At 36.5% G+C, this 18,557-nt stretch overlaps 1 protein-coding gene across 1 annotated transcript in view; it reads right to left on the bottom strand.

Annotated features, from left to right (window-relative positions):
- Window positions 1-1,932: 1,932 nt before the first annotated feature.
- The window catches only part of LOC101393582 (complement factor H-related protein 5), a 28,487-nt gene continuing 11,862 nt past the window's right edge, over window positions 1,933-18,557 (bottom strand). Inside the window, 6 exon segments of the mRNA XM_087424231.1 lie at window positions 1,933-1,986; window positions 2,077-2,226; window positions 9,416-9,602; window positions 13,578-13,734; window positions 13,737-13,757; window positions 17,132-17,314. Coding sequence (XP_087280357.1) covers window positions 1,933-1,986; window positions 2,077-2,226; window positions 9,416-9,602; window positions 13,578-13,734; window positions 13,737-13,757; window positions 17,132-17,314 — 752 coding nt within the window.

Genomic DNA, 18,557 nt, shown 5'->3' with positions numbered 1-18,557 from the left:
AGAAAGTAGAATAGTGGTTGCCAGGGCCTGGGAGGAGGAGTGGAAAGGGAGTTTCTGTTTAATGTCTACAGTTTCAGTTTTCCAAGATAAGAACAGTTTTGAAGATGGACAGTGGTGATGGTTGCATAACAACGTGCGTGTATTTAATGCCACTGAACTGTACAGTTAAAAATGGTTAGGGTGGTAAATTATATGATATGTGTATTATACCACATATTTTTAAAAAATCAGGTAAAAGTACAACAAATTCAAACAAAAAGAACGACAAGGATGCCAGTCTTGACAAGGTGGATATGCTGCCACAAGCAGTAAATGAGTCAAAGAAGCTTCAACTGCAAAATAAGACACAATTCAGTTATGAATATCTATACAGGAATTAATACAGCAGTAAATTTTATAAAGCAGAAACCATATAAGACAGGTAGTAAGAAGGCAAGTTAGTAAATTTTTTAATCTAAAATACTTCAAGTGAATAAAATATAAGTAAAGGATATAGAAGATTCTAGCAAATAATCAATAAGATATATCTTAAGGATTTATGTCAATTCTGTACCCTAATAATAAAGAATATACTTTATTTTCCAGCATACATGAAACAGTCATGAAAACTGGCCATGTATGTTAGGCTATAAAGAAAATCTAAATTCCAAATAGATTAATATAAGCAATGTTCTCTGATCATAGTGCAATACATTTACAACTTAAGCAAAATAAAAAGGTCATTCTCCCTAAAAATGTACAAATTTTGTATTAAACAACTCAGGTCAAAATGGAACTATAAACAAAAATTGCAGAATTTCTAGAAAAAAATAATGAAAACATTACATAGAATTTACTGGCTAGAGCTAAATGTACTCAGAGAGAAATTATTAGCTTGAAAAATATATGTGAATTAATATAAAAATAATAATAAATGGATTAAACAACCAAATCTGAAAGCTAGAGAAAGAAAAATAAGTAAAGCCAAAGAGAAAAGGGAAGAAATTAACCCAAATAAACAGAAACCTTAATGAAATAGGAAACATAAAAAGAGTAAGTAAATAAAAATCGGCTTTTTTTTAAAGATAGCAAAATAGACAAATGAAGAAAGATGCAGATAAACACAAATATAAATAACAAGAAATGATGTGGAGTAAATAACTCCTCAACTCACTGCAAATTGGTCTCTTGCCCCATTATTCAATTTATTCTCATCTGGAAAATTGAGGGAACACCTGTACGTCTCAGCCTTCATTTTACTATGTGTTTCTGCTACAGTGAATAGTGACTATTCCTTCCTTCCTTTTTTCTTTTTTTTTTAATTTTTTGTTTCTTGCAGTAACATTGGTTTATAACATTGTATAAATTTCAGGTGTACATCATTATACTTCTATTTCTGCATAGATTACATCATGTTCACCACCCAAATACTAATTACAACCCATCACCACACACATGTGCCGAATTATCCCTTTCGCCCTCCTCCCTCCTAAAAATCAATACAGGCATAGATTTAAGCCTCTGTTTTGAAGCTTTAGGAGAGTAGAGCTTTGTCAGAGGTGTGTGGAGTTTCATGTGAGATCTACAGGAGTTTCAAATGGTTGCATTTAAGATAAGAACCTTTATAAGAAATGCTGGTGACTGTGCCTTGACAGCTAAGCACAGATTGCCTCATCCTTTTCATGTTATCTTTTATATAATAGTTGGGGGTAATGTGTTAAATGGGTTTTTCTGTATGTTAGGGGTTATTTGTGTTAGGTACTTTCATTTTTTTTTTTTTTTTTTTTTTTGCAACCGTCTTTCCTTAGCTCCCATCCCCGCACTTTGTCCTGACGATGCTTCTTTCTCTTTGACCTGTGTTCTCGTCCTTGGTCACAGGCTTTTGGCTCCTACTTCCTTCCGTTAAATAACCTTGAACTTACTCAGGGTCCCATCATCTGCTCTGTATTCTTCTCAATCCACATCCTTTCCTGAACCTCTGCTCAGAGATTCAGGCTCATATATAGCCTAAAATGAAATATTATAAATTGAATTTATTCTACACTCACCCACCAAACACACATGCATTCTCCTCTCACTACAGACATCATCATTTACCAATTCATCAAGGTCATAAACCTGACATTTGTCCTGGATTCCTGTCTTCATTTTGTCCTTGGTCCCCTTTAATTCAATCATTGTCCAGTTCATTTCATCTCCCAAATATTTCTTGAATTTGCAGTTCTCTTCATTTTCACTACTGCTGCTCTGGTTCACGTTTTCATCACCTCACGTCTGGCCTTATAAAATACCCTACTCCTGATTTGCCTCTCTGCCACTAGTCTTGTTTCTTCTCTAATCCATGCTTCACACTACTTTCAGAATAATCTACTAAATACAAATGCATCTCAGTCGCCTGGTCAGGAGTATCTAATGGCACATAATCGACCCTTTGCTTGGCATTGGCAGTGGATTATGGGAGAGGTCATTTGAGTGAGAAGGAGAGCAAAAAACTCACTTCCCAGCCCTTTGAAGTCAGGCCTGGTGATATATTGTGGGGCTTTCCTTAATGGCTCGTGTGAGATTTGTTTGACACGTTCCTTTCCCCCGGCATGGACCACCAGATGGACTGAGTGAGATCAACTCAGATCAGAGCCCCCAACCTGAAATAGATGTGATGTGCTAATGAGAAACAAACCTTTGTTGTTTTAGGCATTGAAAAAGATTTTTATATATGATTACGGAAAATTTCAAATATACACAAAAGTAAAGTGAAAAAAGAAAAAGGAAATTTTTTCTCAATCCTATTCTACTTAAAATCCTGCAAAGTCTCTGCTTTCCCATCAGGAAAAGCCCAAGTTTTTTATCTTGTCACACAGGCCCTCCGTAAGTTATCTCTTTTCTATCACATAGTCCTTGTTCCAGTGTGCTCCATAATATCTATTTATGCTCTATAATATCAATTTGATTGCTATTTCTCTTCAAACAAAATGTTTTTCATCTCTGTAGTCTTTGGTAATTTGATTTCCTCTGACCAGAATGTGGTACCCATCCTACCCCCTCCTACTCAGCAGTTTAGACTCGGATCACAGCCATCTCCTTCAGAAAGTGCTTCCTGACTCTCCTTCCTCCAAATTGGAGACGTCCTTCATCTACCCTCCCACAGCAACCTGCACACGTTACAGCATTTCTCATTGAAAACATCGGTTTGATAGATAAATGGCAAGCAGTGGGATATACTGGAGCACATGAGGAAGACATTTGGGGTAAAACTAATTCAGCCTGAGTTTGTTTTTCCAAAAGGTCCTATTGCCTGCATTGTGTATCTGCTTTGCGTGTTCCAAAGAGAAGAGTAAATGCCCTTAAGATAAGGATGCAACTTCCCTCACACTGGCATTTCCTTAAGGATAAGCTTTTCTCCCTAGGCTAGGATTTGATTGTTGCAGTCATTCTGGGACCACCCAGCTCGAGACAACAGACCGCACACCAGCCACACCCATCGAGACAGCAGACCTGCTCCCCGATGTGTCCATCAATAGCTATTCTGGCAGGGCAATCTAGCAGGACAATCTTGTGGCTATTGTAAAAGGGACATTGTAATCCTATGTGATACATGCTCTTTGACGGTATATAACAGCTCTGTACACCCCACTTCTTCAGTGCCCTTCCTTGGGGAAGGAAGGCCCCAGGCTATGGTCCTCAAAAGTTGGCTCATAATAAACTCACCCCAATTTTGATTTATAGATTGATTATGGATTATTTACGTCGACAGGTTCGTGAATGTCTTCCGTACAAGAACTTCACCTCCTTGAAAGAGGGAACTGTGTTATGTTTACATCCCCCAATCCTAGCCTGGTTCATTCAATCTACTTTAATAATTCTTTGGCCTGAATTCCTAATTCCTATCTTATATACAATAATTTAGGAAGACTGGATAGCAGAGTCATGGCCTAAGCTTCATACTGTGCCTCCTGTCAGAGGCAGGTTCTGTCTTCTCTCTTTCTTGCTTTTCTCCTTATACTCACCTCCCCCTCAGCCTCTGCATCTACGTCTTATTCCACATATGGCCTTCTCCTTGGTTTACGGCAAAGGTTAGAGTCTCTTCCATTCCTCAAATTTTCTTAACAACTTGGTTGGCTCAGACTGAACACTCTGATATTGGGGTGGCAGCTCGTATCTTATTTCAGTTCTTTAATCCTTGTCCGGGTTGCTTTGAATCTGCCCAACACATAGATATTTAAGAATCATTTGGAGACTTGTGTAGAATTTATACACAAAATTTGGGGTCCTTTTTTTGCTGTCTCTAGTCTGATCTTCCCTCTTCTCTCCTTTTTCAGTAGACATGATTGCCCCATACTCTCTTTACTGGCTCCACTGGCTAGATGGCTGTGGACTTTAAAAAAAAAAAAATCAAAGGTTTAACTGCATTGCAGGGATGCTGACTGCAGACTTCTCTCAGGCAGCAACCTGTGAAACTGGGAGACTCACCTAGCTCCCTTGTCTTCTTTCAATTAAATACTCCCACCCAGACTCTGCATGCTGTTTTTCGTTCTGCTATGCATCTGTGTATTTGGTTTTCTGGTTTTGATTGGTGATTAGTTTGGATTTTGTGCAGAATTTATAGTTGTTACCTCTTAGAAGCTTACTTGTGCATTTTGGAAGCAGAAGTCGTAGATGTGCTTTATGGTCTGTTTTATTCTCCTTTAAAAAATGTCTCTTTTTACTTTTAAAGAATCTGTTGAGGACATGATATATGAAAATTTAGACATAATATAAGGCTCTGAATGATGTTATCTTCTCAATAGCAAATTTACTTTGCTCCTAGCTGACAACTAGGCTAGAAACACTCACTATCTCGCATCACCTTTATCCAACTTACACTGATGTGGTTTCGAGCTGGACTTCAGTCCCTAGGTGGGCTGGTCTATACCTGGTTCTCATCTACTCTTATTTTTCAAGCCTCTAGAGTTCTCTGTTCTCTGACAGCCTCCAGAAACCAATGTTTGCTTTTCTAAACCCCAGGGTCTGTTGATAGCTAGGCTCATCTTAGTCCTTTTACCACTACTTTTAAATCAGCAATTGCTTCAGGAGGAAAAGTAACTCCTAAACCCTGGGGTGATGCCTCTGGGCTTTCATGCTCTCTTAAATCTTGGCGCTACAATTCTTAAATGTCTTAGTAGCACACTGCTACCTTCCGACAGATTTTACAAACATTTTCAAGTATTTATAGTTGCTACCAAGAAGAGGATGGAGCCAAAATAATGCAATCCATCTTTCATGGAAGAATTCCTATTCTTAGGATTTTTAAAAATGCATATTGAGGGACTGGCCCAGTGGCGTAGTGGTTAAGTTTGTGTGCTCCACTTCAGAGGCCAGGGATTTGCAGGTTCGGATCCGGGCGTGGACCTACACACCACTCATCAACCATGCTGTGGTGGAATCCCATACACAAAATAGAGGAAGATAGGCACAGATGTTAGCTCAGGGCCAATCTTCTTTAAGCAAAAAGAAAAAAGAAAAATGCATATTGAAAATGTTGAATATGACATGATGAATTTTCATAATGTCAGCAACTTATTTGGATTTGGTTCAATGAAAGTGTATAGACGAAGATAGATGGATTTATGTAGCTGGATAGTTAGCTGAGTAGGTTCATAAAGCAAAGAGGGTAAAATGTTAACAATTGTTGACTTTAGGTGTTTCAAAAATTGTTACATAGAAATGTTTATTCATATCTTCTGTACCTATGCTTGTCATAAAAAAAGGTAATAGTTTCCTTTCAAGGCTTCCCCCTCAGAATTGAGGAGGAGAAACAAAACTTTTACCAGCAGTCTTCCTAACCAAGAGGTCAGTCATGTTAATAGGCAGCAAGTGTGAGTTACAAGTTCTTATTTTTTATATTCAATCCCATCAATCGTTGAGTTAGTATAAATTCCTTATAAATTCTGATACTATCTTAATTTTTTTTAAAAAGTTTTTAATTCCCAGTGTTTCTCATGATTTTAAAGTGTTGACCACTGTGTTTTATGGAATCATTTTATTGAGATATAATTCACATACCATATAATTCACTCATTTAAAATGTACAATTCAATGTTTTTTGGTATAATCCCAGAGTTGTACAATCATCACCACAATCAATTTTAGAGTGTTTATCACTTTTACCTGTCAGCTGCCACCCCCTCTACTTCAGCCCTAAGCAACCACTGATCTACGTTCTGTCTCTATATATTTGTCTATTCTGGGCTTGTCACATAAATGGAATCATATAATATATAGTCTTTTGTGACTGGATTTTTTCACTTAGCATAATGTTTCTGAGATTCATCCATGTTATAGTATGTAATAGAACTCATTCCTTTTTTTACGGCCAAACAATATTCTATTGTTTAGAAGATTGTTTCTACTTTTATCTGTTATGAATAATTCTGTGATGAACATTCATGTGCAATGTTTTTGTGGACATAAGTTTTCATTTTTCTTGGGTATACATCTAGGTGTGGATTGCCGAGTCAATGGTAACTCTATGATTAACTTTTCAAGAAAGTGCCAGATTGTTTTCCAAATTGAGTGCACCATTTTACATTCCCATCAGCAGTGCATGTGGGTTCCAATTTGTCCACATCCTTAACAACACTTGCTACTATCTAACTTTGATTATAGCCATCCTACTGGATGTGAAGCAGTATCTCATTGTGATTTTGATTTGCATTTACTTAGGTATTAATGATGTTAAGCATCTTTTCACATGCTTATTGGCCATTTGTACATCTTCTTTGGCGAAATGTCTCTTCAGATCCTTTGCTCATTTTTCAATCGGATTATTTTTCTTTTTCTTTTGAGTTGTAGGGGTTCTTTTTATATTCCAGATACAAGTACTTATCATATATAAGATTTGCAGCTATTTTCTCCCACTCTGTATGCTGTACTTTCATTGGCTGTATGGTGTCCTTTGAAGCGCAAAGGTTTTCAATTTTGATGAAGTTCAATTTATCTATTTTTTCTTTTCTTGCTTCTGCTTTTGATGTCATATCTAAGAATCCATTGCGAAATCCATGGTCTTGGTAATTTTAAGCCTTAATTTTCACGTGTGTTGGTAGTTATCTTTTCATAGATACTTAAAAACAAAAAACAATAAAAACTTCTGGCCAAAAAATATTTTAACTGGGAAATGCTACTGTGGGAGATGAAAATTTGGCCACCCTGAAATATGTCACTTTACCTTGATTATTTTCTCTAATGGACATTTGACCTCCCCGACCAACTGCCTGAAGGAATTTAACTCTGGGTATGGACAGACTGGCAGGGTCCTCACTAAGCCCATTCTTTTCAAAGTTCTGTTTACCAAATATTTACATTTGTAAAGGTATCTCCCTCTGTGTAGTGGGAAGCGGGGGGGATGACCTTATCCGTGAAAACTCTTATCAGGACGGAAGAAGACTTAAATCTACATACTCTTGATTACTATAATTCCTGTCTCTCCAGCCACATTCTCTATAGGTGGCCCTGCAAAGCATTGTCTGACAAACATTTACATTTCCCTCTCCATGTAAATTGTCTTCTAGCCCTCTGAAATCCCAAAACACCACCCACCTGCAACATCCTCCTTTGTCTTTAGCTGAAGATAGTATTTAAGACGAGAATCTCTGCCATTGTGTCGAGACACTCAGTGTCCCTGGTTTCTCCCATGTATACATGTTATTAAACTTGGTATTATTTTCTCCTGCTAACCTGTCTTGTTAATTATTTGGCCAGCCATAAGAACCTTAAGGGAAAGGGCAGAGGGGGATTCTCCCTCTTCCCCATCACTACCTAAAATACAAGAACATCCAAAGTATATTTCTAAAGCCTCCTATTCAGTATTTCCCAAATTATGGTACATCAAAAAATAATGAAGCCATTGCATGAAGTCTGCACCATGACCTACAGGGTCTTTACACTCTCCTCTTGTATTTTCTTCATCTCTAATCACAGTTCTTGATAACTCTCTTTTGACTATAAAAGTAATACATATTCAACATGAAAAATTGTAAAGCACAGGAAACATAAAGAATTGGGAAGTATTCTAATTTCTTAAAACTATTAACCTCAAACCATGTGGAATTATTACAGCCATCATTTGTATTTCCTCTCAATCTTTCTTCTTTAACCGTTTCTACAGATCTAGATAATTCTATAAATGCAATATTGCAACCTAATAATTTTCACTTATAATCAGTTACCTTTTTGTGTGTGTATATCATCTCTTGACTATATTAGAAGCTCTACACTAGGATTTGAGTAAATTTCAGTTTTCTTTAACCCTTTAAGGGGTATTTAGTATTTGATGGATAGTTATGCTCACATTAGAGGACTTATAAATACTTATTAACACTTGCTGCAAGCATAAGTGGTGAAGTTTTTGTATTTTTATGAAATGGTAATAATACAAAGATAGAGATTACCATAACTACTCCATTTCCTCTGAAACAAAGTTGAGTCTGTCAGGGAAGAGAGAGAATCCCCCTCCACCCTTTCCCTTAAGGTTCTTATGGCTGGCCAAATAATTAAAAAACAGGTTAGCAGGAGAAAATTATACCAAGTTTAGTAACATGTATACTTGGGAGAAACCAGGGAAACTGAGTTTCTCAACACAATAGCAGCAATTATCATTTTAAATACCATCTTCAGCTAAAGACAAAGGAGGATGTTGGGGGTGGTAGTGGTTTGGGATTTCACAGGGAAAGAAGACAATTCCTATGGAGAGGGAAATGTCAATATTTGTCAGACAATTCTTTGCAGGGCAACCTATAGAGAATGTGGCCAGAGAGACAGAAATCACAGTAATCAAGAGTATGTAGATTTAAGTTCTCTCCTTCCATACTGATAAGAGTTTTCACAGATAAGGTCATCCCCACCTCTTCCCACTACACAGAGGGAGATATCTTTACAAATGTAAATATTTGGTAAACAGAACTTTGAACAGAATGGGCTCAGCAAGAACCCTCCCAATCTGTCACTTTTAGGCATAACTTTGGGGGAAGGTTAAAGTTTCTTTCAGAGAAATTAATCAAGGTAAAGAGATATATTTCAGGGTGGCCAAATTTTGATCTCCCGCAACTCAGAAAGCCTTGAAGTTATCTTTTAATTTCAAACAATTTGAAGAGGTTAGATGAATTAAGTACTGAAGTGAGGGCACATAGTCTCTTTCTGTGGGTATTATATGAATAGGAGACCCGGTACTGTGATTTGCCCAGGTATAATACAGTCCTCCTAATAAGTGAAGCCTTGCTGTCTCAGCTTATAAATTTGTGAACTTTTGAAAATCTAGGATTCTAAATAAAACTGAGATAAACAGCCCTTTAAAGAATAAGAACGATAACTACAGAATTGACTACATAATCGATACTTATAGCATATGGGTGGGATTACTTTTAGGAATACAGTCAGAGAAACTGTGCTTGTTTCATGCACATACGAGATATTCAAACTTCCCTTCCTGACAGATTACTCAAAATGATTATGTTGATGTCGTTGCTTTATGTGGCCATTTACATTCAAATTCAACAAAATCCTCTGTTTTTACATAAAGTTTTTTGTTGTTTATCCATTTTAACTGTATGTTATTTTTGTTCATGTATTCTTTGTATATTACCCATGCATCTGAAAGAAGAAATAATAAAATAAATTATTAATAATATATTTTTTCCCTTTCCAAGAATAGCCATATTGCATTTAAGAATATTTTGGAATTAAATAAAATTATTAAAGAATATTAAAAGATGATATTTATTGAGTTGTGCCAGGTATTGTTGTTAGTACTTTGTATGTATCCTTCTTTAAACACTTTGCATTATTTCCCTGGACCTAACATGAGGAGATAGAGGCTCAGAGAGGTTTAATACTTTTTCCACAGTCACATAATTTAGTGAGTGTTTTGAGCCAGAATATGGACCCTGGCAGTAGGACTTCAAAGCCTGTGCCCTTGATTACTATGCTTTACTTACCTAAAAACCGCACATCAAGTAGGATTAAATTAAAATATTCTGTGATGAATTTAATGTGTTCACAATACAACATTGTTTTTCACAATAGTATCATTCACCTTCCTTTCCTAACTCAGGATTCTTTTTATATTAACAGTTTCCACGATGTACACAGTGTGAATACTGCAAATGTATTAACATTTTACTAAATAATATAGTAAAAGTAAGTTTATTTCCTTCTATCATACATACAGTCCAGAAAGTGAACTAAAGAAGACACAACATATCTGAAAAACAATCATCTCTTTGAATATTCACTTAGCATATTCTTGAAGATAACTATTTGTCAATGAGACCAAAAATTCTATCAGCTTTTATATTGCTTCTTTAGAACTCCGTTTCCACAATGGAATCATCTGTGGATCTTAATTTTTGTGACACTTTGATTTCTGTAGAAAAGCAATGTTACCTTCCCCCATGATCACTGACTCCACTCATTCTTTTTTAAATTCAGCATTTTGAGAGACAGCATTCCCTTGAGTAAATAGCACACTCTAGTACTACTAGGCAGCATGTTCTCTTCAGCCCATAATGTCTGTTATAGGAGTTGTTCACTGATGGTGAAATAAGCCCAGGGATTAATTTGAGGAGTGATGGTGCTCAGAGCAGGCCACCCCAAGATGCTGGGTGCAGTATGCAGATTATTTCAAGCTGAATACAACAAAGACACAGAAAACTCAGGAAGAACATTTGAATTTCTCCTCCCAAACTGCCTAAAGAATTTAAAATAAAAGATCTGTTTCAGGAAGGAGTTATTATCATGAAGGCTGTAATATAATGTAAAATAGATGTTACAATAGGAAAGGCAACAAGCCCCTCTTATCAAAAATTCTGTCTTTCCCTGGCCACATTCTCTATAGGTGACCCTGAAAATAGTTATCAGACAAATATTTGCATTTCTATCTCCATGTGAATTGTCTTCTTCCCCTCTGAAATCCCAAACCACGACCCACCCCCAACACCTTCCTTGCCTTCAGCTACAATACATAAGCAAGCAGCTTAGACAGAAGGACGAGCTGCTCATTTCTGAGTTTCTCCCATGTGTATGTTATTAAACTTAGTATTATTTTCTCCTGCTAACCTGTCTTGTTAGCTATTTGGCCAGCCATAAGAACCTTAAGGGAAAGGGCGGAGGGGGATTCTCCCTCTTCCCCTACAGGAGCCATCCTAGGAAGTGGCAACCATAAACAACTACTTTTTGTACCTAGATTTATCCATGCCCAGGGGATCCCAAGATACATTACCAAGTATTTTCCTGATAACAAATGACAGACAAGTCCTGGTACTGTTAAGGTGAGTTTGACCTTCTTTCTCCTGACTTTTCTATAGATAAGAGAGGCCACCATATTATACAGTTTAAATGCATGGAATTTGGAGCCAGATTGCTGTGTCTGAATTCTGGCTCCACCTAATTACTCACCAAGTGGCTTGAATCAAATACTAAGGCTCTCTGTGCCTCTGTTTCTTCATCTGTAGGCACAACTTCTCAATAATACCAATTTCATAAGACTATTGATAGAAGTTAGGTGGTTTCTATTTGTTACTATTACCAACAATGAGGCAATGAATATCGTTGCACATACATTCTCCTACACTTGCAAGAGTGCATGTACAGATTAGTTTTCCAGAAATAAAAATCATTAGGTCAAAGGATGCGTGTCTTTAAAATTTGAGACTTATTCCCAAACTGTGCTTCAAAGAATGTGCCCCAGTTTATAATTTCAATAGAGACTATGAGACTGGTTAATTCCCCGCACCATTGCCAAGTCTTTGTATTATATATATATTCTTCCTTTTGTCCATCTCCTCATCAAACATTGCCACTTCATTAAAATCTTACTTTGGTGTAGATAAGCATTTTTTCATTTTTATTTGTCATATGTGTTTCATTTTCTGCTTATGTACTTTACAAATTTTTCTACTGAGTTTTTATTATTTTTAGGAATTCTTACATGTTAAGGATCTGAGAATTCCCCCATAACTCACTAATTTTGAGGTTATCTTTAGCTCTTCTTTCTTTTGGTCCAAATTTTCTTGCTTACAAGTCAAGACCCTAATCTGACCCTTGCAGGGCCTTAAACAATCTTCCCAAATTATATGTTTTCTCATTCTACTATAACCACATGTTCTTAGAGGACTGATTGTTTTAAAACACTACATCAGAAAACCCCAATTAAAAAATTTAATTGCTCCCTATACCCTAACTGTGAACCATCCACAGAAGTTTATGTTTGGCTTTGGAAAAAAACTTTTCTTCAGAGCTATCTTGAATCTTCTATTCCAAGGAAAATTATTAGATCATTTTCCTTGAATAGTCTACATGACAATGGTGGGGGCTTTTTTGAATGTTATTCAAAGCATTGTTTCCCGTTGGCATTCATCTACTTATCAGTTACTCCAACTTAAATCCTTCAAGTTTTCTCTGAACTCTATCTCTTCATTGTAGCAAAACCATTGAGATGATACTTCTGCCTTATTCTGACTCAACACTTTCTGAGTTTGGTTCCCACATTATTGTAATGATATCCCATACAAAGGGACTCACACGAAAGTGAATAGTGGCTTAAGGCATAATATAGGCCACAGCAGCATCGAGATCATTGTTCACTATAGAAGATAAGAGAAAGTGGTATAGTCAGAGTGATGAGGTCTCAAGACTGTAAGGAGCTTCTTCTCTAGCCCTGTGGATTGAGGAGTTGGCAGTATTGAGAACTGTTGCAAGCACAGGTCCTTGTTAACTTGGTGTCCCTTTAAGGAATAGAAAATAGAAGGGCTTTAAGGAATCCTAGATTTTCCCACTTAGTCTGGAATAGTCTGGTGTTCAAGATTTTAATGGGGTTACCATTATTATTGAGATACATTTCTTTGTATTTTGTCCCTTTCAGTTTTTGAGACCAGTAAAAGAAGCTCCCATAAAACCTGCATGTGACTCTCCTTTTCATAAAGTGTCAACTGTGTTCATTTTTCTTAATGCTATGAGGTTCACTTAGTTTTGGGGAGACTGAACATATGTATTGATGTCCTTGTGTAGAGGAAGAAGATAGAGTAAAAAGAAGGGATAGTGCAGATTTAAGAAATGGCTTACTAGCTCTTTCAGTTTGTCTACCTTCTTTACTGGAAACCCTGGGAACACACAAGTAAAAGGCCATGTCCCTAAAGTCAACTAAGAGTTCCACCAGAGAAGGTTTCAGGTTTACAGGTAGAACCTTATGTACCAATAAATGACAACTAACTCCTAGACCAATATTTTGCAAATGGTCTCCGTGAAAAACCCTCAGGTGTTTATAACATGAAGATATTTAATGGTGTGAGAATAGGTTCCCTGATTAAATAACGTTGGATTTTATTTATGGAGCTTTATAATGCACCTTGGTGTATTTAGGTATCTTAAAAATTTATTTATAATTTTTAAAGAAAGTTTCTTCCACTTTGTTTAAAGCAGACTTTTCAAACATTTTTTCTTATATATTTACATGTCAGACAAGTTTTCAGCTGAATGAAATTTAAGTAAAAATCATCCTGTGAAATTAGTCCATAAAAATTATACTATAAATATCAAACCTCAGACTCCAGGAGAACATGAAGAACTCATCCATGCACTTTGGTGGTTCTGACCGCTGTCCATTTCTGCATGTTACACTTGTAGAGCCCCAGAGTTCATAGAAGGGTTGGCAATAGTACCCAAGAGTTGATCCTGGAGGATATACTGATAAAGGGAATGAGGTGATATCTCCATTGTTAAGAGGTGGAAGGGGCCACATTATTGGGTAGACTCTGGAAAATAACATTACGTGTTGAGAGAAAATCAATATGTAGTTTAAATGAAACAATATAAATAAAGCTCCATATATCATATCTTCAATATCTTCTATGATTTCTGAGAACTCAAATAACTCATTATAGAATTTCTATCATGCAACCTGATAACCAAAAAATATTCTAGCACTTCCTTTCACCTTAAAGTAAAATACATATGAAATAGGTATTAAGTATATAAGTACTATAAGGGCATATAAGTATTAAGAATAGTTTTCATTTAAAACATAACAGACAGATGAGTAAACCTCTGGTCTATTTTTCCCTCCCTTGATTAAAGTTTTTATTTCAGGAGGAAAGATAAAAATAAATAACTCCCTTCCTATTTCTTTTCTCCAGGACAACTGTTATTTTATGCAAATAGCATGCAATAGCATTTTATGCAATAGCATGTATTGATCATATCAATATATGATCATAAACTTTTGATTTCACTGAAATGAATTAAAGACATACTGTTCTGCATTTATTTTTTGACTGCAAATAATATCATAGGCATCTTTCTCTGTGAATAAATGTTTCAACTTCATGTTAAGATTGGCTGGGACACAGTACCTTGTACTGATTGATCTCCCTATATATCATCAAAGATGTAGATATAGAATGGCCAAATAAATAATCTTATACCAAATAACTTGTTCTAACTCTTGTTTAATTGAGTTACCGCCCCTGCTCTATTCTCAGACTAATTCCTTCACGTGGGCACTAAATTCCTTCCTCCTAAAACTAGGCAAGGAACCTCCTCCATGGATTGTCCCCTTTTCTCTGTATCATCAATTTCTCCTTCCCTACTGAATCATTCAACAACACACAAACATGCTAAAGATGTCACAACTCAAGAAAGTAAAATTTCTTTCATCCACACCCCCTTTCCAGCTACTGCCTCATTTCTCTATTCCTTGTAGAGCAAACCTACTTGTTTTCTATCCTCCCTGATCTTACTTTATCACCCTACATTTTCTCTCTCTCTTTTTTTAATTAATTTGTTGAGGTCACCTTAGTTTATAACATTGTGTACATGTCTGGTGTACATTATGGTGTACATGTATAACATTTCTGGTGTACATTATTATACTTCAGTTTCTGTATAGACTGCATTGTGTTCACCACCAAAAGTCTAGTTTCTATCTATCGCCATAAATATGTGCCCCTTTACCCCTTTCACCTTACCCCCACCCCCTTCCCCTCTGATAACCACCAATCTGTTCTCCTTATCTATGTGTTTGTTTACCCTCCACATATGAGTGAAATCATACAATATTTGTCCTTCTCTGTCTGACTTATTTCGCTTAGCATAATATCCTCAAGGTCCATCTATGTTGTTGTAAATGGCACAATTTTGTCTTTTTTATGGGTGAGTAGCATTCCATTGTATATATATATACCACATCTTCTTTATCCATTCATCCATTGATGGACACTTGGGGTTGATTCCAAGTCTTGGCTGTTGTGAGTAATGCTGTAATGAACATAGGGGTGCACATATCTTTTTGAATTAGTGTTTTCACGTTCTTTGGATAAACACCCACAAGTGGAATAGCTGGATCATATGGTAGGTAGTTCTATTTTTACTTTCTTGAGAAGTCTCCATACTGTTTTCCATAGTGGCTGCATCAGTTTGCATTCCCACCAGCAGTGTATGAGGGTTCCCTTTTCTCCACATCCTCTCCAACACTAGTTATTTCTTGTCTTGGTTATTATAGCCATTCTGACGGGTGTGAGGTGATAGCTCATTGCAGTTTTGATTTGCATTTCCCTAATAATTAGTGATGTTGAATATCTTTTCATGTGCCTATTGGCCATCTGTATATCTTGAACACACTGCAATTAGGTATTCACCCTCTACTGAAATAACTCTAAGCTAACTTACCAGTGACTTTTAGGTAGCTAAATCCGTTGTTCAATGATCAGGCATCTTGCCCAGTTCTAAGCAATCTGTGACATGTTTGATGTCCTGTTGAATGACATTTTGAAATATGTGTTTTTGAAATATGCTTCTGGGACACCAGTTAATATTGATTTATAATAAGAAACAAATATTTGTTCTTCCTGTTTCTGGCACAGAGCTCCTAAAACCCTTGGAATTTCCTAAGTGATGAGAACAATAAAGGTGTCTATTGTTATGTCAGTTAGGTGACTTTTGGAAAGCCCTTAGGTTACCTAAGGGTGGGCTGGTTGTCAGGAGAACCAACCATGTGATTAGAGGTTGGAACTTTGTGTTCCACCTCCCTGACCTTCAGGGAGGGCAAAAGAGCTGAAGGTTGAATCAATCACCAATGGCCAATGATTTAATTAATCATGCCTATGTAATGAAGCCTCCATAAAAAGCTAAAAGGACAGGGTTTGGAGAGCTTCCTGGTTGGTGAACACATGAGATTTGGGAAGAATGGCACGTGCTCTGAGAAGGCAGGGAAGCTCCGTGCCCTTTCCCCATGCCTTGCCCTATGCATCTCTTCCATCTGCCTGTTCCTGAGTTATATCCTTTTATAATAAATTGGTGATCTAGTGAGTAAAATGTTTTTCTGAATTCTGTGAGCTACTCCAGCAAATTAATCAAACCCAAGGGGAGGATTGTGGGAAGCTCCAATCTATAGCAGATAGGTCAGAAGCACAGGTGACAACCTGGACTTGTGACTGGTATCTGATGGTGCAGTGGGAATAGGGAGCAGACTTCTAAGACTGAGCCTTTAAGTTGTGAAATCTGATGCTATCTCTGGGTAGAGTATGAGAATTGAGTTGAATAGTAGGACACCCAGAAGGTGTCAGACTTGCTTGTTGTATGTGTGGGGGAACCCTCTCTCACATTGTAATTGAATCCTAGAATCATTTTACCAGCGTTCCCTAGTTTTTCCCCTACAGTCTTGTCTGGATCCTCCTCATTGCCCAGATCTCTAATAATGCAAAGTCTTCAAGGCTCAGTCCCCTTGACCTCTTTTCTTTTTTAACTGTTTGAACTCTTTATGTGATCCCATCCAGTCCCATAGCTTTAAATTTCATCTATATATGAGCAATTACTAAATGTATATGCCAGCCCTGATCACTCTCAAATTATACATTCTACATCCTAAGCTGGATAATATTGAGTAAATATATTTAATAGAATTGAGTATCTAGTAGAGATCTCAAACTTGATTCTTCTTTGATCACTGTTGGAAATATCTCTCAGAGAAATAGTGAAAAAAGTGAGAGAATTGGGTACCTAAACGACAATTTAATGCTTCAGAATGTAGTGTAATAGTTAAGCCATAAGTTACATGAACTGTTCTTTAGATAAAGGAAAGAAGATAAGTAACCTCTTTTTAAATGACGTTATTTAGAAATGAACTACTAACCAGTGCAGTGTGGTAATGGCTGCCATCATCCATTTTTACACACAATTTCTTGTGCTTCGTGAAGGAGATAATTTTCTTTATCGATAACAGCTACTTTTTCTCCATTGTGATAATTCACTGTGGTTAGCATAATCTAAGCATTAGGTATCTGAGACGGAGGTGGGCAGAGTGATTTCTTTTTTTCTACAAAATATTGGAATTAAATTCTTTGATTAATAAAAGCTAAGGAAAAACAGCTCAACAAGATAATGTTTCTATATAAATGAACATCCAATAATACATATATGTACATGTATGTACGTATATACGAAGCTATAGTAATAAATGCACTTTATGTTAACATAGTTTATGGTTAAAAAGCACTTTTGTGCTATAACGATTGGTTTAAAATTTCTCAGGTACTCTGTGTATCTCCTATCCATTATTCTGTCAGTGCTCTTGTATAATTTTCAAATTCAATTTTTAATTTTTTTCTAGCTAACCCATATGATTCAAAAGAGTTATACATATGTGATTCAAACAAATTAGAACAACAAAAAAAAATTAAAATGGCAACAGTAATGCTGAAATCAACTAAGACTTTGCCTAATAACCTAACTCTTTTTTTTTCTGTGAGGAAGATCAGCCCTGAGCTAACATCGATGCCAATCCTCCTCTTTTTTGCTGAGGAAGACTGGCCCTTGGCTAACATCTGTGCCTATCTTCCTCCACTTTATATGGGACGCCGCCACAGCATGGCCTGGCAAACAGTACATTGTGCAAGCCCAGGATCCGAACCCGGGCCGCCAGCACGGAGCGCACACACTTAACCACTATGCTACGGGGACGGGGCCGGCCCCGATAATAACCTAACTCTTGATCTCAATAAAAGATGGTCATCATTTGCATTTTCTTCTAAACATGACAATGGCAGATGATGGATATAATTAGAATGTGTCTGTTAGCCTAGGAATTAACTTCTTTTTGGTTGCTTGGTTTGTTCTTGGGAAAAATTGTAAATGGTCAACTTGGATGCCAAAGCATTATTGTCTGAGCCACAGTCTCATCTCCTAACCTAAACTTATATGGTAGTCTCTTTTAGCTCATTTTGTCCAAGGCAGAGGCTACTCTCTAGTGGCAGTTCACTTCAAGATTATCGTAAAGTGATAGATAGCTTTTTTCTCCCACTATACATTTCCTTTTAAAACCAAAATGGAAGAATGAGCTACTCTCTTTTGGTTTAACTACATTTAAAAATATAACAATAATTTATAATATATATTTAATAAATTATCTGAATAGAGCCTAAGGTCAGTATAAATTAAGCTAAAGCATGCATACTACCTGAAACCTGAATTTTACATTGAATTGTTGTTTATTTTCTCAAGGGAAGGAAGGTATTATAGCATTCTATAGTGCAAATCTTCTAAACAAAAGCTATGTTTCT

Source organism: Ceratotherium simum, chromosome 36 (genome assembly GCF_057802395.1).
Source record: "Ceratotherium simum simum isolate JZ-2026a chromosome 36, ASM5780239v1, whole genome shotgun sequence".
Classification (NCBI taxonomy): domain Eukaryota; kingdom Metazoa; phylum Chordata; class Mammalia; order Perissodactyla; family Rhinocerotidae; genus Ceratotherium; species Ceratotherium simum.
Note: the sequence above shows the minus strand (reverse complement) of the source record. Positions and strands in the feature narration are given on the sequence as shown.